Genomic DNA, 25,823 nt, shown 5'->3' with positions numbered 1-25,823 from the left:
TCCCCTGGCACAACTTGAGACCCTGCCCTCTTGTCTTGCTGAGAGTTGCCTGGGAAAAGAGCCCAACCCCCCCCCCTGGCTCCAACCTCCTTTCAGGGAGTTGCAGAGAGTGATGAGGTCTCATCTGGGGTAGTTATCCCTCACCTTCCTGGGGTTTGGTGATTCCAGGCAGTCACTCAGCCTTCAAGTGCCCTTCCCAGGCATGATCCCATCTCACCCACTGCCCAGGAAGCTGCTGCTGCCTCCAGCTCCACCGGGCAAAGCCTGAGATGATTCAGGGATGACTCTTTTCCAGGCTGGGGTTGGTTCACACATGCACTCTCAACATAATCTCTGAAATTGCCAGTTTTTTGAACATTGATTTGCCTTACACCAAATCCCCAGTGTGTCCTGCCTTGCCATCCTCACCTGCAGCTGGGGAGTGTTTGGGTGCCCCACTGGGTGTCCTGGAAAGGGTGTCCTGGAAAGAAGGGTGCAGGCAACTCTCAGAATTTCTTTCTGGAGAGGGTGATCAGGCATTGGAATGGGCTGCCCAGGGAAGTAGTGGATTCTCCGTGTCTGGAGAGATTTCCAAAGAGCCTGGATGTGGCACTGAGTGCCATGGGCTGGGAACCACGGGGGGAGTGGATCAAGGGTTGGACTTGATGAGCTCTGAGCTCCCTTCCAACCCAGCCCATTCTGTGATTCTATGATTCCTCTGGGTGCTGGCAAGTCTTTTTTTTTCTTGGATTTGCCCCAAAAGAGCCAAACCACTGTTGCTGTAGCTCCAGAAGGTACCAAGAGGCCAGACACGGTGGTGATGGGCTCCTGCTTGGTGCTCTCTGCAGAAGCAGGGATGCAGCTGCCCAGGGAGGTGATGCTGGAAAAGGGGGAACTGTTCCTCAGAGCAGCTCACTCGTGGTTTCCATCTCAGCTGCTTTTTTGATTTATCAAACACAAAAAGCTGAGGCAATGTCTCACCGGGAGGTGCTGCCGGTGGCAGAGCTCAGCTGGGAGCTCCGTTTCTGGAGAACCCAGTGGTTGATGCCGGGTGGAGGATTCCCGAGGCTCAGCCCGGACAGCCCCACTGCCTTCAGGGGTCTTTTTGCCTCGATGCGGAACGGATTTCATAAAAAAATCACCTGGGAGGAGCCGGCTCCCACCCAGGAGTCTCCCCACAAGAGCAGTCGCGGCTCTTTGGCCTTTTTTTTGTTTTAGCTGCAGCTCCAGGCCGGAAAAATATAAAGGGGGGAAAAAATTGAGAGAATTTACATCCTCCCGGGGCGGGCTGGGCTATGGCGGGAGGGGGTCCCCGCAGTGCCGGTGCGGGCAGGGCAATGGTGGGTGGGGGTCTCCCAGCCCCGGTATGGGCGGGGCAGTGGCAGGAGGAGGTCCCGCAGTTCCCATTTCGGGCAGGGTAATAGCGGGAGGGGGTCCCGCAGAACCGGTGCGGGCAGGGCGATGGCGGGTGGGGGTCCCGCAGCCCCGGTGCGGGCAGGGCAATGGAGAGAGCGGGTCCCGCAGTCCCCATTTCGGGCAGGGCAATAGCGGGAGGGGGTCCCGCAGAACCGGTGCGGGCAGGGTAATGGCGGGTGGGGGTCTCCCAGCCCCGGTGTGGGCGGGGCAGTGGCGGGAGGGGGTCCCGCAGTTCCCATTTCGGGCAGGGCAATAGCGGGAGGGGGTCCCGCAGAACCGGTGCGGGCAGGGTAATGGCGGGTGGGGGTCTCCCAGCCCCGGTGTGGGCGGGGCAGTGGCGGGAGGGGGTCCCGCAGTTCTCATTTCGGGCAGGGTAATAGCGGGAGGGGGTCCCGCAGCCCTGGTGCGGGCAGGGCGATGGCGGGTGGGGGTCCCACAGTCCCCATTTCGGGCAGGGCGATGGCAGGAGGGAGTCTCCCAGCCCCGGTGCGGGGTCCCCGCACTCCCCGTTCCCGCACCCCCGGTCCCTCCCTCCACCCCCCGCCATCTCCACGCAGCCGCGGGGGGGCGGGGCCTGTACCCGAGCAGCGCCCCCTGGCGGCCGTGCCCGTCCTCACTGCCCCGCCCCGCGTGCTCTGCGTGGTGACGTCACGGCGTGCCCCTGTACCGGAGCGCAGGAGACCCCGCAGCGAGCTGCCAACGCCCGGCGGAGCCTCTCAGGTGAGCGGCGGGCGCGGGGGTCGGTGCGGGGGTCCCCGTTGTCACCGCACGGCCCCTTGTTCTCCGTCACCCCACCGCCCATCTCTGCCCGGTGCCACCGCCGCGCGGGCACCGCCCTCCTGGGGTGCGGGGCCTCCGCGGGCGATGGGCGGTGGGGTGTAAGGGGGGGCCCTTCCCCAGGCCTCCGGTAAGGGGGGGTGCGGTGCGGGTTAACGCGGAGCCTTCCCCGCTAACGCTGCGGGGGTTTCGCGGCCTTGGTGAAGTCGGGTCCGTCGGGGGGCGGTGGTGGTGGTGGTGGTGGTGCCGGGCCTTCCCCTCCCATCCCCCGCTTCCTGGCGCGGCGGGCGGGGGCCGGACCCTCGGCGCTGGGGAGCGGCGGCAGGAAGCGCTCCCGCTGCCGGGCTGGGTGCATCAGCCATCGGCGTGGCCCTGCCCTCGCTCCCCGCGGGGACTGCCGGGTTCGGCTGCGGCTTTCAGCTCTTCCGTGCAGCTCCTGTGCGCCTCGGGAATGCGGGGAGAAACCCCGAGATTCAGGTTGGGCTCGTCGGGCCCCAGGGGGGGGTTCTCGGGCTTCTTACAGGAGATGGGAGCCGGGCAGCAGAGCAGCTCGGAGATGCGGGGGGGAGGGGGGGACAGGCGTGGTGGAAAGCTTCGTTTGAGCTGTGAGCGGTACAAAAAGTGGGTTTGGGTATGAAAAGGAGTTGGGAGGCGCTTCTCGTCTTTTGCTTCCCGAGATGCCAGGTCTTCAGCTTACTGGAATAGCTTCCCGTGGCTGTCCTTGTGCTGTGGTGGTGCTGGTTTGGGCTGGGGTAGGAGCCAGTGTTGTTGGAAGGCTTGGTGTTGATGTGCGTTTGTTTTTGAAATCCCATCCAAGTGTAGAGACTGCTGCAGCACATCACCGAGCTGTGTGTGTGTTAAAGGTTTGAGGGCTCTGGACTTCATTAGTGGGTTTTTTCCTATTAAGGGGTAGACCTTACAGTTTATAGCAAGAGGGGGAGAGCCCAGGTATAGCCAGGTGTCTGTGAACACAACAACTGGCGTTGTGAAACTTGTGCTTCGTGAAGAATTGCAAAAGGGGCAGAATTCCTGGTGCCCTGTCTGTGCAACCGGTGGAGCCACAGCGACTTGCTCTTCTGACAAAAGCCTTGGGGAAGACAAGGCCTTAAGGAGGCCATGATAGATGACAACTGTACATTCAGAAGTAATTCTTTCTGGCCATCTGTGCTTGGCTTTGTCTCGTGTTTATCTGTGTTGCTTCTCTTCTGGGAAAGGAGGTGCTGGCTGTCTATTCAGAATGAAGTGTTAAATTGCAGTGTCCTAAATGCCCTTTCTTTTTGGAAGGGTGTTTAAAACCTGAATCAAGCTTCTCATATTGCTAATTGGGGTAGCTCAGTAAAGCACTTGAGGCTTTCCCTTTCAGTTATCAAAAGGGTCTTATGCCAAACCAGCTTTAGATAGAGAGTCCCTGTGTTCAAGACAAGGAGAATCTGTTGTTTTGTTTTGTAAGCTGTTCCTTCTTACTGTAGTGTTGTGGGGAAGGCAATATAAGCAAAATGTATATTTGAAATGGGTCTTAGGTGTGCATGCAAGGCCTGAGTCAGTGTGGTGGTGAGTGTAGAAATGGTTCTGTGTTTAAACTGCTCACTTCTACACCAGCAACAACGAGGAAAAGGATTTTTAAGTCTTGGCAAAGAATAAAAACTACTGCGATGCAAGATAAAACATGCTTACAGTTTGGTAACATGTTCTAGGCAGAAATTATAATAATTGCATTTGCATACTTTGAACTTGGTTATTCATGACCTGCAACCCATGGCCTTGGTTCCTTACATGCCCTGCTACAGGGTTATTTGTTTGCCTGAAACTTGATGGCCAGCTTTGGAAGTTTGCTCTGTTTTAAGTGTTCACTAAAAGTGTGGAAGTCCTGGAATAGAAGCCATAGATCTGCTAAAAAGAACAATAGTAAACAGAACAGAAGCCCACATGGAACTCCTAGGGATTTCCCTCATGGGTCCATCTGCTTTTCCTACTTTCTTGTAAAGTGTAGGAAAGGCTGATGTTAGTGCAGCATGGTGGCTGCTAATCCAGGTGTGAAAATTCATTCTGTGTAAAATTCAGCTGTAGTACTAAAATAGATATCTGTGTCTTAGGAGCAGCCTGACATCTTAACCAAAATCATCTCAGCAGCTCTCTGTTACCCTGCAAGCTTCAAACTTAATCCAGCCTGGTGATGTAGCTGGGTTCCAACCCTCTTGAGAACTTCTACAGCAAATAAATATGTTTCATTGCAGTCTGGGGGGGTGTAAGCTGTTTGATGCTAATGTGAGTGCTCACAGCTTTTAGAAGTAATTTGTGGGCTTGTGTTTTTTAGCCCTCTCTTTACTCTGCCTGCCTTCTGTGGGCAGCTGAGCTTCCAGGCTGTCATTAGGCTTGATCATGCAAATGGCAATGATCCTGGCTTCTAGACTAGGAGAAATTATAGGGGAGTGTGGTTATCTTTGAGGCTCTGTTTCTGAGGAAAGGTTGATTGATCGATTTTCCTCCCCCTCTCCCCCTCTCCCCCCCCCTCTCCCCCTCTCCCCCTCTCCCCCTCTCCCCTCTCCCCCTCCCCCTCTCCCCCTCTCCCCCCTCCCTCTCCCCTCTCCCCCTCTCCCCCTCTCCCCCTCTCCCCTCTCCCCCTCTCCCCCTCTCCCCCTCTCCCCCTCTCCCCCTCTCCCCCTCTCCCCTCTCCCCCTCTCCCCCTCTCCCCCTCTCCCCCTCCCCCTCTCCCCCTCTCCCCTCTCCCCCTCTCCCCCTCCCCCTCTCCCCCTCTCCCCTCTCCCCCTCTCCCCTCTCCCCCTCTCCCCTCTCCCCCTCTCCCCCTCTCCCCCTCTCCCCCTCTCCCCCTCTCCCCTCTCCCCTCTCCCCCTCTCCCCCTCTCCCCTCTCCCCTCTCCCCCTCTCCCCCTCTCCGTGAAGTTGCTGTCAGATTGGTTTCTGGTAGTCCAGGTAGCCAGAAACTCTGTTTATATCATTTAATGTATTGTAGACTTTTGTCTTGGCTCCTCTGGCCCCATTATGCTAATGTAGGTAAGAGAAAAAACCCCACCCTATTTTTATTAATATGTGACTCCATATTATAGTGACTCCATAAACTTTTATGTTGAAGTTTTAAAGAAATCTAAGGTATTTTACACTTCTGCAGCATATAATCATTACATTACATGGCTTCCTTCAAGTGCTGTTCCAACTAGATCACATCATACCAACTAAGGATATCCATCTGCAAGGATTACCCCTGGAAGTGGCAAGAGTATCCCAGGGCTAAAGCCTGGCCCAAAGTTATCCCTCCCTGAGCATCCATGGCCCTTCATTTACAGTGGTTCCCTGCCTCCTGCAGCCCCTGTGGTGGTGTGCAGATAATGCCTGAAATAAGTGACAAAAATAACATTAAGGCAAAGGATCCCCAGCTTCTGGTGGTGCATTGTTGTTGGGTGGAAGGCCTGGGTTTGTTTATCCAGTCCTGGGTGGGCAGTAAACTACAAGCAGTGTGAGAAGCAGAGTTCCAGTGCTGCTGTCATGTCACTGAGCTTTTTAATTTCCCTTTGAGTTTCAAGAAGTGACTTAGGCTTTAAAATTTTTAAAACTTCAGAGTACTGTTTGGTCTGTTTTCTAATCAGTAAATCAACTGTTTCTTTTCTTGAGATGTATTGATTTTTTTATTCTAAACAAGTGACATTTTATACAAAGAGAGCAGTTAGTTTTGCAGAAACTTTTACAAACCATTGTTCTATTTTAAGCTCAATTTTAAGCCCAGCCTTGCAGCAATCGTTAGGGCTGCCAGAATTGCTTTGGTTTGTAACAAGCTGTTTTGAATTGCTCAGCTCTTCTCAACTTGAAAGATGCTGCACTGGTTTTTTTGTTTTTTTTTTTGGCCAATGATGAGCGTTCTTTTTTGGGGAAAAAAATGACAAAAATGCTTCTGGAGCTTTGGCTGTAATGACAGGAGGCATCTGCCACTTCATCTACTGCTGGAGCTGTTTGTCTTGGGCCAGCTGTGGCTGGTAAACAGCTGAATGCCAAAGGCCTTGTTGTGGGAGGCTCTTGTGCTGGGTTTGACAGGACTTTTCTCTCTGGTCCACCTTTGAGCAGTTAGCTTGGGTTTAGTGATTTTTTTTAATTTTATTTTTTTTTTAGTGCTTGCAGGGCAACCTCTCCTGCTTCAGTCCTATGTTAGGGAGCTTTCCAGCAGCTCCCTTGGCACTGGTTTTAATAGAAATACCAAGGTAGCTTAGTGGCTGGGAAGTGTCTCTTTGGGATTATTTTTTTTTTAAACAAAGCTTCAAGGCTTTTAGTCCTCTTATGTTGCTCCTTGGACTGAGTTGTTCCCTCTGAAGGCAGTACATCCCTGAGGACTCCAGGCTGTGTAAGTGGAGCTATCCCAGTCTCTGAGCTTCACAGGGATGAGGAGGGATCTGTTGCAACAGAGGTGCATTCAGGGTGCTTCCCATTGAGCAAAAACATGCCTCAAAATAGAGGAACTTCTTCCAGTGTCTGTTTTACCACTGGTAACTGGAGTTGGCTGTGGGTGTAGGGAGACCACGATTTGGTAGTCTGCATGACTATAGGTACAGCTTTTATTTGAAGTCTTAACAGTATGAAACTAAGCTAATAAAGGTACATTTAAAAAATATTTCTAATGTCATATTAAAATACTGAACAGGATTTTGTAGCACAGAGTAAACCAGCTTCCTGGAGAGTATGAAAGTGAAGAGGAACAATGTAGTAAGTGAGTGCCTTTGGCAGAAGACTGATTTACTGTCAACCCACATACTTCCCAGTGTTTAATCTAGGGCAGGTTTTTGCAGTGTTGATGGCTGGTTTTGACACTGTAACTGTAACCAGAGTGATAACAGAGAAGCTTCTGCTTTTTTTTTTTTTTCTGTTGAGTTGATGATGAAATTAAGGCAGTTACTTGAGCAGTAAGGTGGAATACTCAGGCAGGTGAGTAGATATAGGTGTACCTGCACCATGGTGTAACTGGTGTGGAAGGAAAGAGCCCACTGAGTCATGCTCTGTCTGATGAGGCTGCATGGGCAGCTTTCTTGGTTGGAATTTCAGATGAAAGTGGGATGACACAACCTTAGCCTTTTTTTTTTTAAGTTGTAGAATCACAGAATTATCAGAGCTGGAAGGGACCTCTAGAGATGATCCAGTCCAGCTCTCTCATTAGAGCACATTACACAGGACTCTATTCTGGTGGGTCTTGAATATCTCCAGAGAAGGGGACTCCAAAGCCTCCCTGGGCAGCCTGTTCAGTGCTCCCTCACCCTCATAGAACTTGAAACATGTTACAATACTGTGGGTAGCTTAGGTTCAGGCTTTTAAAATTCCCCACCCAGCTGTCCTCACTTCTGTCTTGCATAGATCTGCTTCACCAGTTAGTTGTGAGGAGCCTTTATAAAGAGGTGCAAAGTAACTGTCAGTTCTTTCACGAGTAGAAAAAGAAAGGTGCATTAAGGCCAAAAAATAGTGGTTGATTTTAGCTGCATTTTGGTATGAGATCTTGTGTGTCTCCCTGGGTAATTCATTGTCCAGAAATAGGTGCTTCAAAATGACAGGAATGTTGGAATACACAGTCAGTGTTGAGTGTCCAACAAGATTCCAGGACTCCAGAAGCATCCTGCATCTCAAGACAGGGATTCCCATAATCACAGAAAGCTTTTCAAGAACAGCAGCCTGAGAGCTAAATCAGGGCTGGTCACGGTGCCAGACCAGCTCCATTGGTGCTGGTGATCCTGGGGTGCTTTGTACCTCTCAATGCCTCAACACTTCCTTTCTTGGATCCGTCTTCAAGTTGGGACAGTGGTTGTGGGCAGATGGTGAGATGGAGCCCTCTCATCTTTCCAGCTTCAGATGGTGACCTGCTGGCTGCAGACCTGTGTCTTTAACTGAAGTTTGGGGTTTGGCTTGACATCACCTTAGCACAATGAAGCTTTTTTTGACCATCTCATACTTAAAACACCTTCATAGAAAGCAAATGGCAGCAGGTTTTGGAGGTGTTTCTTCACTGTGCAGTGTGACAGGATTTAAAGGACTGTTGGGTTTGTTATTGCCACTTCAAACCAAACCAAACAGAAAAACCAGTGCTGAAAAAGGAAGATGTCTTTTTCAAGATCCTGATCATGTATAGATTGTTTCTTGAGTCCATCTCTCTGCTTTTTGCAGGTTTTGCCATAGAATCATTTGCCTGCCTCTAGGGGAATGCAACTGCTGTGCTGGTTTGTAGTTGAGTAAAGCTCTTTTTAAGAAATTAAATACCCGGGATCTGAGCTCGACTTGGAATCTTTGGGACAGTGTGTGTGCAGTAGTCTGAGCTCTGATCAAGAAAGGTGGGTGATGTTGAGCATCAGGTGGTTAAAAGGATAAAATGAAATGTAAAAGAGTTGCTGGCATAGAAGAGGCAGATGTATTTAGTTCTGGGTTGAGGTCTCCATGAAGATTCCTGTCAGGCTTTGGGCTGGAAGGTGGAGGTGATGTCTGGCAGTGGCTGCTGTGCACACACAGAGCTGACTGCTGGTTCTGGTAGTGCTGCTCTAGGAACTGGTTTTGCCTTCTGTGCCTGCTGGTCTTTCTGGAGTTCATCTCTTAATCAGAGAGCAGCTACTGCTGGTGTTTTGCATCATAGATTTGTGAGAGTATCAGTGTAGCAAGAGGTATATGTAAGGTTTTTTAACCCTGTGGCTGACAGCTGAACTTGAGCTGTCTCTTCACTGGTGGTTTGTGCTGTGTACCCAGCACTGGTGCATGGTGTGAGCCCTCTGCCATGAAGCATTTGCTGTGGTTTGTACCACCAGATGCAGTTAGTGGCCTCTCCATACAATACCTGGGAGGTATCTGGGGTAGGGAAAACCTGTTTGCTTGGATTGGAGTATTTGATTATCTGTCTGTCGTTGGTGTCCCTGATTTGGGAGATTTGGTGCTCTGAAAAGCAAAAGTGTTAGTTTGTAGTAGGGACAGGGAGGTGGCAGAGGGCAAGGACCTTGAAACGGGAGGGCAAAGGTGCTTTGGAATGGATGTGACTTAATCTGGGAACAAATTGTCAAATTTGATCAAATACTTTATTTAAGGACATGTGTTTTTCATAGATTAATCACTTCTGCCTTTCCACAGGTTTTTAACAGATCAGCACCAGTTAAATCCAGTGAGTGTTGTTTCTTTCATTGTGAATTCCTGGGTGTTACAAACCATCAAATATGATCAAATACTTTATTTAAGGATGTGTGTTTTTTATACATTAATCACTTCTACGTTTCCACAGGTTTTTAACAGATCAGCACCAGTTACATCCAATGAGTGTTGTTTCTTTCCTTGTGAATTCCTGAGTGTTTTGCCCCTGCAGGAGTGAGATGACTTAACTCCCACCTTCACAAGTGGCTGTGCTGGTTTTCTTGCTGGCTCCTGGAGCTGTGATATGCTGGTTAAGCTTAGAGCAGTGAGTTAATGGTTTATGCTACAGAGCATCATGAAATAATTCTTGGTCCTTGTCTGGCAGTTGCCTGCAGGCAGTGCCTGTGATGAAATGGCAGCAGGTTCCTGAGAGAGGAAGTCCTGCTGGCCAGGCTCTGCAGGAAGCTGGTGCATGATGTGCAGCCAGATTGGACAGCTTGGTTCCTTTTGGCTAGCATAATGTACACATTTGAACCTGGAAACAGACTTCAGTAGCTTAAAAATAAAAGGAATCACAACAAGCTTGGAGGATTGTGGTTTCTACACGAGATTGCTGATACAACAAGTGTGAAGGCAAGGTTGTGCAGATTTTTACCTCTTTTAGGACACTGATTTCCTGCAAAAACCACACAACATTTCACCTAATTCTTCAAAGCAGTAGTTTATATTGCTGCTAGAACATATTGCCTGCATTGCAGTCAGTTTTTAAAGCTAAGGGGCTCCCACAGAGACATTTGGTGTGCTTGCCATTAAAATGGGAAAATTAGGCTGTCAGGGTGCATTCAGAACAGCATTTCTTGCAGTGTAAGCTCACCTCAGTGGGAACTTGCCACAGGTACCATGAATTTCTTCAGCATTTTGTGGTCTCTCAGTATCTTCTGGTGTATGCACAGTGTGTATGTTGTACACTGGGCACTTCACTTGACTGTTGTGTGAACAAATGGGCCATTGTGACATTTGCATCTCTCAGTGTTAATCCTCTTTTGGGATTGATCCTAAATGCAGTTCATCTGTGTCTTATAAAAATGTAACTGAGCTTTTAAACAAAATTCTGGAAAATGAGCCTGTTGAGCCTGGAGAAGGACCATCTTGATGGATGTGGTGAAGCTTACAAGGCTTTTGTAATCCACAGTTTCCAGGAGGCTAGATCCTGGTCCTCCAAATACTCAGTATATACAAAGAGGCCTGAAAAAATTAATTCAGTCTTCTTTTAAAGAAGTCTTTAGATATTGTTGAACAGAACTAAGTCATACTGACTTGCATTACATTACCAGTCTTCATCAGCTCTCTCACCTCTCTGGCTTTGGCCAGATGGTTCACAATGACATGGCTCAAAATCCACTCACTGCACCCAAACCGGGCTGACTTCAGTGCTTTCCAGTCTGCTTCAGTTCCCTCAAATATAAAACTATTTGGAATGTTTTCTGGTCCTGCTGTGTGTTGTGGATGTAGACTTCCTTTTATTGGGCTGCTTTGTAGTGGGAACACACCCACCTCCTCCTGACTTTGTTTCTCTGTCCTTTGGTGTTGCACTCTGGGGGTGAGTTGGTCTCTAGTCATATCTCTTATTGGACTAAATTGCTTTTAAACCACCAGACAATATCTGTCCTTAAAACTTTTCCTATGAAGAATAGGTCCCAGGGTGGAGCTTTGAAGCTCCCTAACACTGAGCTTGTTTTCAGCTGTTTACTGTGGAGCTCTTAGAAGTGGAGAACAAAGTAGCTCATCCTGCTAATCTGGAAAGCCTACTAGTCCAAGTAAAATAACTTCTAAAACAACTTCACTTTCCCACTGGTGAAACTTTAGAGACCTGGGCTCAAGGCTTCAGTCTGTTTAAAGTTATCTTAATATTTAAAGATCAAGTTATATCAATTAAAAAAGGGGTGAGGCTGCTAACCTGTGCTGCACAGTGATGCTGCTGAGTGGCCGTGTTTGGCTTGGTAAATCAGAACCCAAAAGGCAGATGATGATGATGATGCCTTGCTGCATGGATAAGGCTGGCAAACTAGTGAGGCTTGCTGGTAATTTAGGCTGCTTTTAGTTGGAGTACACTTGAGTTGGCCTGATAGCAGTTTGGATGGGTTTTCCCTGCAAAATCTACTTAAAGAGTTGCTCATCCCTTTCCACCTTTAAGTAAAAGTACTTCCACTAATAGAGAAATGTTGAATGTCCGTGGGAGCTTTGCTGGGGGTCAGGATTTCCCATTTATTCTCTGTGTAAATGAATGGCCACAGGCTAGTACTTCTCTAATTGGGGTAGCACACTAATGAAGGTAAGCTGTGTCTGACACTGGAGGTGGCTAAGTGATGTTTGGAGGAGGTGTTGCAGGTATTGACTTAGTTCAGGTACTAAAGCTGTGCTGGGACAGTGTCAGAAGTAGCTGGGAGCATCATGAATGGCTGGAGAGGAACAGGATTCCTTGAGGACCTCATGCTCTGCTGCCCAGTGCTGTTGGCAACCTCAGGTGGGGCTGAAGAGACTGTTAAGTGGCAGCTTTAACCAGAAGGTTGTAAAAGTGTGTTTGGGCATAAAAAAAAGTGAGGAGGAATTAAGTTCTGTCTGCCTGCTTATTTTTATCCTATAAACTAGCTTCAAAGCTCACCCTGTGGTCTTCCCTGCTGAGCTTTCTTTACTTGAACTGCTCTCCAGAGGGAAGATCTCTTGTGAAGCCTGGGTGCTTCTTAGCAGCCATCAAGACTGAAGCTTGCTTACACTTTCAGTGCTCCCAAAGCTCTGGATGCTTCTGTGCATTAAAACTGAATCTGGAAAAGCTTTCTTTGTCCACCTCTGGGTAATCACACTGTATATGAGGGAATATACTGAATAGAACTGGTCCTTCTTCCCAGGGTGGAAAAGTGATGATGTTATTATGCATAGTCTGAGGTGGTGTTTGGCAAGTGTCTGCAGTGGGAGGAGCCTGGCTGTGGGGAGGATGTATTTGCATTTATGGAAATGAGCAGCTTCCTGTTAACTGTGTGATGCAGGGAACATATCTGCCAACTCATTTAGGAATGGTTTCTTTTCAGATCCTAAACATGGTGTTAGTGGTTTGGGCTCCAGTCAAAGCTCATCAGTGAGGATGAGAAACATCTTCATATATGTGTCTCTCTTTTTTTTTCTTCTAGGTCCTTGTTGGCACTGATACTCTGGTAGACTTCAGCTATGCAGACGATCAAGTGTGTGGTCGTGGGTGATGGTGCTGTTGGTAAAACCTGTCTCCTAATTTCTTACACAACAAATAAATTCCCCTCGGAATATGTACCCACGGTAAGTGTGGGAATGGCTCCTGTTGTTCAGGATGGGGTAGGGCAGCATGAGTTCCCTTCCTAACAAACCTGCATGGTGTGCATGCCTTAATACTTGTTCTTATGGCCTGCTTGCTTCCTGGAGACTGACTACAGTGGCAGAGTAGTGATCAGTCTGCTGCTACCTCTCTCCCACAGTACCTGGTAGTGCTGGGGTGTCTTTCCTGGATCTGCTTAGTCTTTGCCTCTTGAGTGCTCTGCAGAATCTGGGCTTCAGTTAGTAGATGGCCACCTGCTGGATTCTCTAAACAAAATAAGTTGTTGGGACTGGTAAGTGGAGAGGAAGCAGCAGGAACACCAGCTTGCTCTTTTACTTCTTGCTGCATCTTCATTTTTAGGGAGAGTAGTAGGTTGTTGCTGTAACAGTGACTGCAGTTCACATTTTCTAATGCTTGTTTTTTGCCTTGCAAGTCTGAAAGATCCCGAGGTGACAGAGGGAGCTATGGAATGTGGCCAGTTAACCTCAGCTAACCATGAGAAATGTGTTGATTTAGACTGCACAGACTCTTTCATTTGTACTTCCAAGTGTGGTGACTTTGTGTAGTTCTTCATGTTTTCTGAGTAACCTTTCTGAGGTTTACTGGCTCAGTTTTCTGAGATACTGAATCATTGACTTACCTAAAGGTCATGTTGGGAACAGTGTGCCCACTGCTTTATCTTTCCACTAGGAAAGGGCTTTTCTTCTTGATACTGTGCTGACACTGACATGGTTCAGTCTTTTAGTGTGGTTGCTGTAGGAGACATCTGGGTTCTCTTTTTACTAGTTTCACTGTTCTGGACCCAAAAAGGACATCTTGTGCACATAAACAAGAGTTTGCTTAGGTTCCTCAAACAAAATTGTATCTAGAAATGAATCACAAAGAGGTTGAACACCTGCCAGTGAAAGGGTCAGTAATATTTTCTAACACTACAAAGCAACTTAAAAGAACAGATAGCTCCCCTAAGGTGCCAGATAGCTCTGCCTTTAGCTCTTCCAAAATAATTACTTCTTAATAAAACCTCCTCTTTGTGGAAAAGAAGTTGCAGTGAACACCACCGCCTCTTTTGGAGATGTTGACTTGGTGTGCTATCCAGAGATTGTCAGCTTACCAACTTTGAGGTTTTTTTAAGGATAGGATAGACTTCTATGAAATGAAGGTGTTTGTTTCAGTTTTAGATCAGAATTGAAGATGAAAGGACTCCCAAACCCGAGAGTATTCAGGTTGGATGCAGTGGCCACTGTTGGAAACCTGAGGCTTGTGCTGCATAGAAAGCCCAGTTCTGCCTCTCATGGAGATGTTTGGGACTGGTAGAAAAGTTGTGTTTGTTGTGTTGGCATTCTCAAGTTTTACAGAGTGGTTTCAAGTATCCTGCTGGGATGCTTTTAGGACAACAGTATCCTGTTCTTTACCTCTGGAAGTCTGCTTGTCCTCTTGGAGTTAGTCTTCATGGCCAAAACAAAACAAAGGAGGGCAGTGAGCTCAGGCAGTGTGTTCCTATACTTACCCTCATTGAAGTGACTGTTAATTAAGCTGAAAAATGTTATGATCTTAAAATGTCTGTTTTGAAAGCTTGTCAGTTTGTGTGCTGTCCTGTAGGTGGTAGTACTGCCTATAAATCCCTGCAAACAGGCAGTGTGGAAAAGCTCCTCAAACCAGTTACTTGTCAGTAAATTGTGTGGAAGGTGTGCTGAGACCTTTACAGTGCCTTTTAAAACTTCCCTATATTTCTGGAATAGTTTTCTGAACCTCATGGCTTTAGGAACTTGCTGTTCTGGGGATGTCATAGGCCTCTTTGTAATTCTGTGGATGGCCTGGAGACATTTTTCATACTCTAGACACTGGTAAGTAACTTGGGATATTCTGGTTGTAAGAAAGAAAGAAAAGGAATGTAACAGAACTGTTCCCAAAAGGAAAGCAAGTTGTTTCAAGCCTTAATGTCCCTAGAATGTTTGTGGCTGAGTAAGGACCCTGGGATAAGAGGGGTAGGACTTTCCTGCTTAAGAAGTTTTGTCAAGCAGTTTGAGAACTTGGTGATAAAATCCTGATTTTGAGAACCTGGTAAATCCTGGTAGCAGCAGTGAAGTCTCAAGAGGAAGGTAGCCCCTTTTTTCATGTTTTTGATGTCATTTTTATTCCTAAAAAAACCTTCCAGGGTGAGGCAGCTGTCCATGACAAGACACTGACAGCACTCATGGAGTGGCAGATCTGGTGTGATTCCTGTAACCTGGAAGCTTGTGCCACCTGCTGTAATGGGCTTTCTGGCACTGGCAGGAATTGAAACTTCTTGGTGGGCTGATTGGGCTCTGCTTTTTAGCCTGTTTTGGCAAAATTGAGGGTGAGATTGTCTGCTTTATGCTATGAGGCTGTGGTTGCCAGGTTTGAAGGCTAAGCCTTGTAACCCTGGCCACCTGAACCTTAAAAAAGAAAATTTTAAAATGCCAGATTTTGCAGATATGCTTAAAAAAAATCCTTAGAGGGAGAATGCATGCAGCTACAAGTACTTTTATTGACTTCTTGGGCAAAAATGAGGGGGGTCTCTTTGGGAGATTGAGTTGCTGACCAGCTTGACATCTGAAAGAGCAAATGCTCTGCTCTTCAGTGTAGAGCATTCCAGTTTCTTGATCTGTACCTAGAAACAGATGAGTTGTCAGCTTGACCTGTCCTTTGGGGTGCCTTCCACCCTCCTCCATCCTGAAGGTCTGGTTTGTGTGTGGGTACAAATGTGGGTGGGGTGGTCAGGGTGATCTGTAAAGGAACAGGTTTAAAGTAGTGGAGAAATTTCTTGCAGTGTTTTAAATCTGTAATGCTAATCCAAAACAGCATGAGAGGTGGGCTGATGTTTGTGGCTGATGTTTGTGGGGATAAGCAGTGTGCTGAGCCCACAGCTGCTTTCTCAGTCACTGAGTTTTGTAAAGTTAAACCAGTTATGTGTGGAGTTAAGTGTTGCTTTAACCTGGACAGTCAGGTGGAAAGAAGGCAGCTGAACCTTTGGATTTTCAGCTTTGATGTGCTCTGTTGCTGCTCTGTTCTCAGTTTTACTGTTTTTTCCCCAAGGACTTAAGCTCTCACTAAAGCTGTTAATAAATGCATGTGACTGCTTACTTCTCCATGTCCTTCCCTCCACACTTCCATGAAAAGCTTTTGTGATGACCTCCATGTTGGGGTTTCCTTCAGCTGTGGGAGCTGCTCGTGTCACTGTTTGATGTTGAAGCAGGGCTGCCTTATCCTTACCCAGACATCTCCCCTGCCTCTGGATAGGTTGTTTGTTTTTTGGTTTTTTTTGCCAATAGTGCTTTCTGAGATAATGTCTCTTGCAGTTCTGAAGGTAAAGTAGTTATTGAAATGAAGGATTCTGATCCTTCTGGATCCTGATTCTGATCCTTCTGATCCTTCAGGATTCTGATCTCAGGCAGTGTTATCTGTAGTGCTGAGTGTGCAGGTGTTGAAGGAAAAAGCTTTGGATAGGTCCTCGTGCTTTGTTGCTTTGTGTACAAGTTACTGTGAGGAACATTTTTGGTACTGTTAGTTTTTAATCTGTGTAGCAGCCATTAAGGATAGGATTGCTGTGCCAGATGGTGTACAGAGACAATACAACTTGGTCTTCTGGAGCTGGATTCTCCATTTAGATTTAGAATGTTCTCTTTATCTGAATATAACAGACTGGTTTTGACCAACTCTGCTGCACCCTTTAAAGTGGATAAATTCCTGTTGAAACATTGGATACTATTGAATTCCCTAGTAGTTCAGGAAGATGAACCTCAGAGGACTGTGAGAAGAAGTCCCATAGCTCTGCTCCCTGAAGGACAGGGCTGAAGTTGATCAGTTTTGTGGGGATGTGTTTACTGTGCCAGAACAAGCACCAAGGCTGAAATTTCTGTGGCAGTGTGGGGAAACCTGTGTGACACAGTCACAGGTGAGTGAGAGCTGTGGTGGGAGTTTGGCTTAGTGGCTTTTACCTGTTACATGCAGTGGTTTTTGCTTTAGATCCCTAATGGATTTTGCATCCCTCTTCCAGGGGAACTGACCTGTTAGCAGCATGGTAATTAGTAGCAGCATGGTAAGCCCTTAATTGCTTGTTGCCCTGTGCTGATCACTCTTCTACAACTTGGAGGTGGCCTGGCAAAGTGAACAGATGGTTTGAAAGGTGGCTTATTCACATTCCCTTAATTGTGTTTCTCTTCTTCCCAGGTTTTTGATAACTATGCTGTAACAGTGATGATTGGAGGAGAGCCTTACACCCTAGGCCTCTTTGATACTGCAGGTGAGAACCAAGTGCTAGTGTGATTGTAACTGCTCAAGATTTAGTTGAGGTGATGTTGAATGTTGGTTTTTGGTTTGTTTTAAAATGAAAGGGGAAAATCTTTCTTGGTGCTTCGTTCCTGATGTTAGAGGAGTTGCTAAATTGAGTTTATTTAAAAAAAAACAACACAAAAAAACCAAAACCAGCCAGAAACCAACCCAAGAAAGGCTTCCACTTCTTTTATTTTGTGACAGCAGATTACAACTTTCAAGCTTCCACCTCTGATCTAGGTAATACCTGAAAGAGAAGGGGTTTGTCACAGCTTAGTTTGGGTAGAACACAAACTGAAGAACATAATTACCCTCTGTTTCCCCCTCCTCCACAAAGGGAAGATAAAAGGGGAATATAGACTGGTGATCTTCTTCCATTGAACAAGCTGCCTTTTTTGTCTCAGAACTGCAAGGTTTTTGCAGGGTAATGAAATTTGATGGTGTAAAGCATTTAATGAATGGACTAGAGGGAGAGGACTTCATCTGTAATTAGATCTGGTGTTCTGCAGCTTCTTATAACTGAGGAAATTGTTATGCCATCTGAGGGTGCTTGATCTCCAACTTTATTAGTGGGTATTCCTTGGGCTTCCCAGCTCTCCTGGGACTTTAAGCAGCTCACAGTTGAATGAACTCTGGATTTGAAAACTAGGATCTTTGATTCAGTTTGTGTTCAGGGCATAAGTATTTGCTTAAGAGTTAGGATTAATCATAATAATGCTATTGTGCTGGAACATGCACCCTAACAGCTTGGAAAGGGCAATATTTAATTGTCTGGGTCTAATACTGAGTTAATTTTCTCCTCTTCCAGGTCAGGAAGACTATGATAGATTACGACCCCTCAGCTATCCACAGACAGATGTATTTCTGGTCTGTTTTTCAGTGGTGTCTCCTTCTTCATTTGAAAATGTGAAAGAAAAGGTTGGTTGAGCTGCTAGTGGGACTTCAGAAACGTGTGAGGAGTTACCTTGAGTGGTTGCTAACAAATATTTTGTCTTCTCTGTCTTTAGTGGGTACCTGAAATTACTCACCATTGTCCAAAGACTCCTTTCCTGCTTGTTGGGACCCAAATTGATCTAAGAGATGACCCCTCAACAATTGAGAAACTTGCCAAGAACAAGCAGAAGCCCATAACTCCAGAGACTGCTGAAAAACTGGCCCGGGACCTGAAGGCTGTCAAATATGTGGAATGCTCTGCACTTACACAGGTGAGAGTTGGTCTTTGACCACTTTGCTTGCTTATATTCCATACTTTTTTCCCATTCAGGAGGGAAAACAACTCAGTAGGGATGTGAAAAGATACAAGCTCTGTTTCTAGTGTTGACACTGCAGCTTCCTCTTTGTCCTGCTCTTCTAAGGCCCAAGGAGTTGGCAGTGGTACACAGAAGATGAGCCTGTGAAGATTAGGCATAGTGTGGAGGGCTGATGGAGAAGGGTGTGCTCACTGGGTTTGCTTCAGTGTGGGGGGAAAATTGCTGCTGAAATCTTAGAAGGCATATTACAGACAGGAAGGGTGTTAGGACCCACTTCAGTAGCTCACTGTTGTAGTTAAATACTACTTACTTACTTAAGTGAGCTACTCACAGTGCCAGTAAGAGATGGTATGAATAAAAACTTGAGTAGCTCACTACTGAAGAGTGTAAGCAGAGGAAAAAACCAAACCCTCTTATAAAAAGTCAGTTCTGGTACTTCTAAGACTGTAAATCTTCACACCTGAGAGCTTCTTTTCTTCTTCTGCAGTCAGTGGTGAGCAGTGTTTCCTGTGTCAGCCTAAGATGGAAACAGAAGATAGCAATCAAGTAGTTCTTTAAGTCATAAACATGATATATCAACAAACTTAGTCTAAAGCCAACTAAAATAGCTGATTTGAGGCCAGGAAAACTCACTAACCTTTCTCTTCAAGTTAGGAATACTAGGGTAGGGTGGAGAGGAGTTAGGGGCTGGGTAGCTGCCCTGGTGTGTTGATTTGGATGCCCTGGGATCCTAATCTGCAGCTGGTCTTGCAGAACTGATTGCAACTCTTTAACAGTTTTCTTAATGCTACTCCTAGATATTTTCTCCCTACCTGAGCTGCATAGAACTAGAGGTGCAGAGTGTCAAGTCCCACAGTCTTAATTTTTGTTGTGCATTCATGTCTGGTATCTTGTGCAGGAAGCTTTATTGCTGAAGCCTGAAGTCTTGCTTATCTTGCACCTTTTTTCCCAGATTGCATGTTGACTCTTCCATTTGGGATCCTAAGGCTCTTTTTTTGGTAACAAAGCTTTGTTTGCTGAGAAGGAAGAAGGCTTTTGATGGAATTGTGCAGGACACTGGCACTGGAGGTGTTGTGGCAAGGTGTGCTGCAGTTTGTCCTGGAAATCCACGATCAAAAGGTGTTCTTGTCTGGGCTTCCTTACAGGCCACACACAAGCTGAGGGTTATTTGTGCTAAAGCTGCAATTCTCTTAGATCTGTTGAGTCTTGAAATAGCATTTTAGATTGTCTGGCAGTCCTTGAATACTGCTGCCAGTTAGGCTGTAGAACCTGCTGGTTGGCTAAATACATACCAGGATTTTGGTCCTGTATTGCTCATTGAGACCCTTTCCTCTGTAGCTTTTAAACTCCCTTGTTTAGCTTGCTCAAATTGTGTGGAAGCACTTAGAATTACCAGAGGAAGAGATGACATAAATAAACATTTCAGTGTTTATCCATTCTTGTTTATTTCCAGATAGACTAAAATGTGTCTGTTGCAGACAACAGATTTATGCCCTTGGATCTCAACCTGAATTTCTTCCAAGTTCCAGTGCTTGTAAACTCAGTCATGATTTTAGAAATCCAGTGACCTGGGAAGGAGGGTTCAGAAGCCCTCTCACCTGGAAGAGCAGTCAGTTTGCATCTGCTCTATTCCTCTTCCTTCATTTGTTGTTGACTTACCCCAGAAAACACCTTTTTCTTCAGTCTGCCAGTAGTAGTGGCTAACCATAAATGTGGATTATCTCTGAAGGGTTATTTAATGTTCCCAGCAGTGATTTAGCTGACATCTTGCTAAGCACAGCTGGATTTCCCAACCAGGAGGGGTTTTTTTCCTAACTGCAGGGCAGTGTTGTAGTACGTGGTTTCATCTTAGGCTGGACTCAGCTGGGTTGTTCAGTCACTCTTTGCTTTGGCTTCTGTCTGCTTAGTTCACCTCAACCTTGGGTTGTTTTTTTTCCTTTCAAACCAATTTCCAAATGACTTCAATGCCACAGCAGTAATCATAAAGTCATGGAGCCAAAGTGTGGCTTTTTTTCCTGGGAGTAAAGCTTTGCTTGTCTTCGTGTAGGAGCTGATGTTGTGAAACCTGTTCTAATCTGAAACCTGTTCTAATCTGAAACCTGTTCTAATCTGAAACCTGTTCTAATCTGAAACCTGTTCTAATCTGAAACCTGTTCTAATCTGAAACCTGTTCTAATCTGAAACCTGTTCTAATCTATTCTAAATCTATTCTAATAGGAAAAAAAATCTAATCTATTCTAATTCTGAAATCTAATCTAAATCACTAGATGAGCTGTGAGAGGCTGTGTTTGAGTTTTTTCTGTAAAGACAGAGCTCCTTCTCTTCCTTGAGCATGGCTGACACTACAGTACTGAGTTCTGTCCTCCCTTTCTTCAGATTGAGGAATTTTTGTGATGAAGGCTGTTTCAGGGTACATCTTCAACTTCTCTCTTCACCCATACCCTGTGAAATGTGACTGGCATCAGGAAAGGGTGCCAGACAGACAGGTTACAGCTACAGTGCTGAATCCTGCTACAAGATAAATGCCTGAGTGGGCTTCCTGAGGCTCAGAGCTAGTACCTGACACAAGGGAGACCTTTGAATTCTGTTCCTTTTTCCCCTGGATGCTGGGTTGACTGTTTTGACAAAGATTTATGAAGTGTATGATGCTGCATGTGAATAGGACTATAAAGTAAGGCAGAGCCCAGGCTGTTCCCCAGTGCAGCACAGGAGCTGTGTTAAAAACCATGGAGGTCTGGGTGCCAGGAGCAGCAAACACAGTTCCTTTCCTCTGGTTACTCCTCTGTCATTCAGGCTCTTAACTGGAGTTCCATTTTCACAACAAGGTTCTCTCACTGTCTTTTTTTTTCTTTTTCTTCTTCCTTTTCCTTCCCCTTACCCCATTTTTTTGCTAGATACTTAGAGAAAATTTAGAATTTGTTTCAAAGTATTTTCCCATGTGCAATTGGATAACAAGAGGAGAATTAGAAGCATGTTTTCTTGACTCTTGCTCTGCCTGGGTTCTAATCTAACAGTACATAACTGAGCCTTTATTCTACAGCCTTATTCTTGGAGAGAAAACAAATCTAATTAATGCTCATGCTTGACATAGGCATTATTTATTTGAAATCTCCAGCTCTTTTGTCAGCCTGGGTTGCTGCTCACTTAAAAAATTAAGAAAAACTTGCTGGGGAGGATGTACAGAGTGGTTGTACATGGTAATTTCCTTAACTTCTTTCAAGTATAATCTTGCATGTAACATGGTTGACTTAAATACTTCTAGATGGAATTGCCTTAGAGACCTCACATGTATGTGCTTCAGTAAAACAAGATTAAAGACTTTTTAAAAAAAGGGATAGATCCAGTCTATAACCTGTGAGGGAGAAACCAGTTACATTTAAATGATTAAAAAAAATCTTAATTTTGCAAAGACTGCAGTTTTTTTACAGGAAGTAAGTCAAGCTTTTCTGTTTGCCTTTGGCTGGGATAAAGCAGTTCTTGTGAATTTATGGAATTTCACTCAGGACAGTGGATTTAGGCGAGTCCAGTTAGAATAAACCCTGCCAGGTTTCACTCTGGTGTGTAACTTGGCAAAGCCACGTGGGAGTGCTGCCATGCCCTGCAGTCCTGACAGCAAATGCAATGCATGCTTTGTGTCCTGCTGTAATCCCTAAAGAGTCCTGCAGCTCCTTGGCTACTTACCTGCTGTTGGATCCCAGTTATTCCAGTCCTAACACTGTTTCTGTCTTGCTGTGACTGGAGTGGTTCTCCTTGCTTTGGTAACTGACCTGAATTGCCATGCTGTGTCTGTCAGCTCAGCAGCACTGGTAAGATACTGCATCTCTTCTGAAAAGACTAACAGCTGATGTCTGAAGGTGATGATGGCTTACCAGAGAGGTACAGCTCTGATCCCAGATCCTGTTTTCCCAGCCATCTGGAGATCTTCAGTTATTCAGAGGCTGAATTCACAAAGCAGAGGAGTTGTTAGGAGTCCTTGCTCTGGACTCAGCTGCCACTGGGGCACTTGGGAGCAGTAATACATTTACTGTACATACAATACAATACATCTGAGGCATTTGCTTACCCACAGTGGGTGAGTGTACAAGGTTTACCTGACCTTTAGGATCCCTGTGGAGTGGGAATCTGCTCTCCAGTGTGTTTATTCCCCTGTAAACTCCTTACGTGTAAATTCAGCAGTTAAGTGGAAACCACCCATCTTCTGAGTGGCCCCTCCCAGCTCTGTGTCCTTGCCAGATGCTGCTGTTTGTTTGTGCCTTTGCCCTTCTGGGTGTTCATTTTGTCCACCTTGCTCTGTCACCTGTTCTGTCTCTCTGACAATTGACTGCTCTGTGATCTAAACAAGATTTTTTTTATTTTTTCTCCCAGGATCTACTTTGTTTTTTGCAAAGTAAATCTGTTGACTGCCTCTGTGAATTCAGCCTGGTCTATCCTGAATGCTCTTTTGTATCTGCTTGTGTTCCTCTGATCCTCTAACCTGGCTGCTGTTTTTTCTCCTCCCCTCTGTCTTGTAGAGAGGTCTGAAGAATGTGTTTGATGAGGCTATCCTAGCTGCGCTCGAGCCTCCGGAAACTCAGCCCAAAAGGAAGTGCTGTATATTCTAAACTTTCTCCTTCCCCTCTTGCTGCTGCTTCCTCTGTCCCACTACTGTAGAAACCTGGTTAAAACAAACAAACAAACAAAAAAACCCCAATTAAACCCACCTTAACTGGAAGCTGTTTTGTCTGCTTACCATCTTAGAGCAACCTCTGTATTAGCTCTTGGACTGAAAACAATATTTAAGGTCTTTAGTAAAACGTTGTGACTGTGGAACACAAACTGGACTCGCTTAACTCTCTGCTGCTTGGGTTGCCAGATGTGGGTAGCTTTATTATTTGGGCTGTTGAGGGAAAGGATCTGGTTACATGGTTATTTAAAGAAAGATCAAAAGAACAAGAAGTGATCTTTGATCTTCTTGAATCCAGCTGGAAGAAACGATGTGTGTTTTCTCAGTTTCTATTGTGACTCTTGTTAATTGTATTTGCATGACAAAAATACACCTAACGGTGACCTGCCAGTTATGCTGTAATGTGAAGGGTTTTCTGGTTTGCCTTTGTGCAGTGAGATGTTTTTCTGTTGCTATTGCTTTGGCTGTCTGTGCTGTAGTGGAATATTTGTCAGTCCTTGGAGGAAGGAAATATCAATGTACTTGCTACTGCTTTATGAACTGTTAAAATCCTTGCTTTCACTAACATGGTAGACTGCTTCATTTCAATAATAGATCCTTAAAGCCTGTTACTGTAAGATGTAAAGCTGCTTCTTACTATCATGCTTCTGATTTTTATTGTCTTGAGGAGAAAGCATAAATTGTAGCTTGTCTTTAAATTTTGAAATTAAAAACTGCAGTTTGTATAACTGACTGATGAAGCTTTATTCCGATTTGTACTTCCTGGCTTCAGCGAAACACCTCTCACAGTGTACAGTACCTGCTTTGTAGTCCTCCCATCTTGACTTCTCTGATACCATGTACAGCTTCTGGGCTCTACCTGTCTGCTTCTAACCATCAGGTGTTTGGGGCTGGAAGTTTTGGACTGATTTATCATTGCATGCCTGCCTTGTCTCTTCTCTCCCCTGTCACACGGGTGTCTCGGTGTGCTCCAGATCAAACTCTTCCATCGGAATGCAACACTCTCTGCTTTGTCATTAGCATGTGAAACGTGTTAGTAACTAACTGATGATAAAAACTGCCTTAAGAAAACGGTATGTGTGGTTTTGCTGCTTGGGAAGTTCACTGGTCTGGTCTCAAAAGGATTCATATCCCTGATCAGAAAATCAGGAGCAGCCGAGCGCAGCACCGCACCGCGACGAGGAGACTCTGGGATTCGGTGATGACAAAACCTTGATTTGTCTTTGCAGGGATTTGCCTGCCACTTGGCTTGCTCTGGTTTTGTGTGCGTGTGTGAAAACTAAAAAATGAGACTGCCCCTTTCTTTCTTTGCCCCTTTTCAGAAAGGCCTAAAGAATGTATTTGACGAAGCGATATTGGCTGCCCTGGAGCCTCCGGAGCCGAAGAAGACTCGCAGGTGTGTGCTGCTATGAACGTCCCTCCAGAGCCCCTTCTGCAGAGCTGGTGTTTGATGTCATACTAAAAGCAATGTTTAAATCAAACTAAAGATACAAATTCTAAAATTTGTTTTCGCAATAATGACAAATGCCCTGCACTCCCATCTCCCCCACACGACCCCCTGTGTGAGATGAGAATGTTAGTGTTTATTCCCCCAGTGCCCCCTCAATTCAGTTAAACTAGTTAATTTTGAGTAATTGCCTATTATCAGAAAACACTGATCAATACTAGTTTTTTTTTTTTATTTTGTTTACTGTTTCTAATTTTTTTTGTTGTTGTTGAAAATCCAGGCATGCTTGTGATGACTCTTTCTGTAACAGACTAATTCTAGGCTGTTTTACTGAAGCCTTGTCCCTTACTCCGGTCTGGCAAGACCTGGTTCTGATTTAAAGAACATTCAAGGGCTGTTTTGCAGCCAGCCAGCAGCCTGAGTGTGAGCAGACTTCAGTACTAAATACAAACCCAAGAAAGTAAGATGTCCCAAGCTGGTGCTCCTCTGAGGAGGGGTGTAGAAAAAGTATCCGCATTTCTTCTGAAGTTGCCTTGTATCTCTTTCCCTGGCTTTCCACTGTGCAGGTCATAGATTTCTACCCCATCCTCTAAGTTATAAAGCCTTAGGAATAGGAGAATATTTTTCTCTGGATGCACCATATGACTTGAAACTAGCTTGCCAGTCTCTTCCTTAATCTTGACATCATAAGCTTTTGTCATGTGATGAAGAAATAACTGCACCTTTTATTAAAGCATTCCCAGCTGATTCAGATGGCTTGTAACAAATCCATCCTCTGCCAACCCTTAATTATTGGAGAAATGCTTACAATGACCAGTATGTGTGCTGCTGTTTGGACACTCTAAAAGCACCTGGTGTATGTTGAGACAAGTTTTGGAGCTGGCCCTGGTGGTGCATCTCTTGCTGGATGGATTGGCATCCTTCAGGGAGGGGTGGAAGGTAGGCCTGTGTCAGTAGGAAGGAGCTGCAGGGAGGGGTGTCCAGTGTTCAGTTTGGCACCATGTAGGAAGGAGTTAAGGGAATCCCCTTTTTCTGCATTTTGCTTCTAAGTAACCTGGAACCTGTAAGATGGGCTCCAGCCCTCTGAGGATGTGTGTGGGGTCTTTTGACTGCAGTCTTGTAGGGATTTTACCAAAACTATATTTTGGCTTGGAAATTCAAAGTTTTTTAAGACCTAGGGAATCTTACCCCTTTTCCAAAACTCTGATTTCCTGTAGACTCATTAGTGTTGAACCAATGCTTTTTCATGTCTAAGTTCTTTGTATATGCATTATTTTCAGATGTATTAAACATAAAATACCTTCACAAGCCTGCCTGATGGTAGTTATTTCCCATGCCTTTCTCTTGAGTGTCAGGGACTTGTGCATACAGCTTTTATCCCTTGCAAGTTAGTTCTGAGTTTTTTCTTAATGCTTAATCCTGTCAGTTCATGTCTTCCCTCATCTCTGCTGCTTCTGTCAAGACTGCTCTGATCTTTGGTGCAGTCTTTGCTGTCATATCCAACTCTGAAGAGAGGGCTTGGTGGCCCTTAAAGGGAATATTTATCATTGTGCATGTTCCCAAA

The 25,823-nt window shown here is 45.8% G+C and overlaps 1 protein-coding gene across 3 annotated transcripts; it reads left to right on the top strand.

Annotated features, from left to right (window-relative positions):
* The first annotated feature begins 2,017 nt into the window (after positions 1-2,017).
* On the top strand, positions 2,018-25,567 carry CDC42 (cell division cycle 42). 3 transcript variants are annotated; one of them, XM_030463722.1, is made up of 7 exons: positions 2,018-2,115; positions 9,267-9,297; positions 12,449-12,590; positions 16,798-16,870; positions 17,708-17,817; positions 17,907-18,104; positions 24,135-25,567. In XM_030463722.1, the coding sequence occupies exons 3-7, from the start codon at positions 12,486-12,488 to the stop codon at positions 24,222-24,224; spliced, it is 576 nt and encodes a 191-aa protein (XP_030319582.1). In that variant the 5' UTR covers positions 2,018-2,115; positions 9,267-9,297; positions 12,449-12,485; the 3' UTR covers positions 24,225-25,567. The 3 variants fall into 3 exon arrangements, with proteins under 3 accessions (XP_030319582.1, XP_030319581.1, XP_030319583.1); XM_030463721.1 differs by lacking the exon at positions 9,267-9,297; XM_030463723.1 differs by lacking the exons at positions 9,267-9,297; positions 12,449-12,590.
* Positions 25,568-25,823: the final 256 nt, after the last annotated feature.

Source organism: Calypte anna, chromosome 21 (assembly GCF_003957555.1).
Source record: "Calypte anna isolate BGI_N300 chromosome 21, bCalAnn1_v1.p, whole genome shotgun sequence".
Classification (NCBI taxonomy): domain Eukaryota; kingdom Metazoa; phylum Chordata; class Aves; order Apodiformes; family Trochilidae; genus Calypte; species Calypte anna.
Note: the sequence above shows the minus strand (reverse complement) of the source record. Positions and strands in the feature narration are given on the sequence as shown.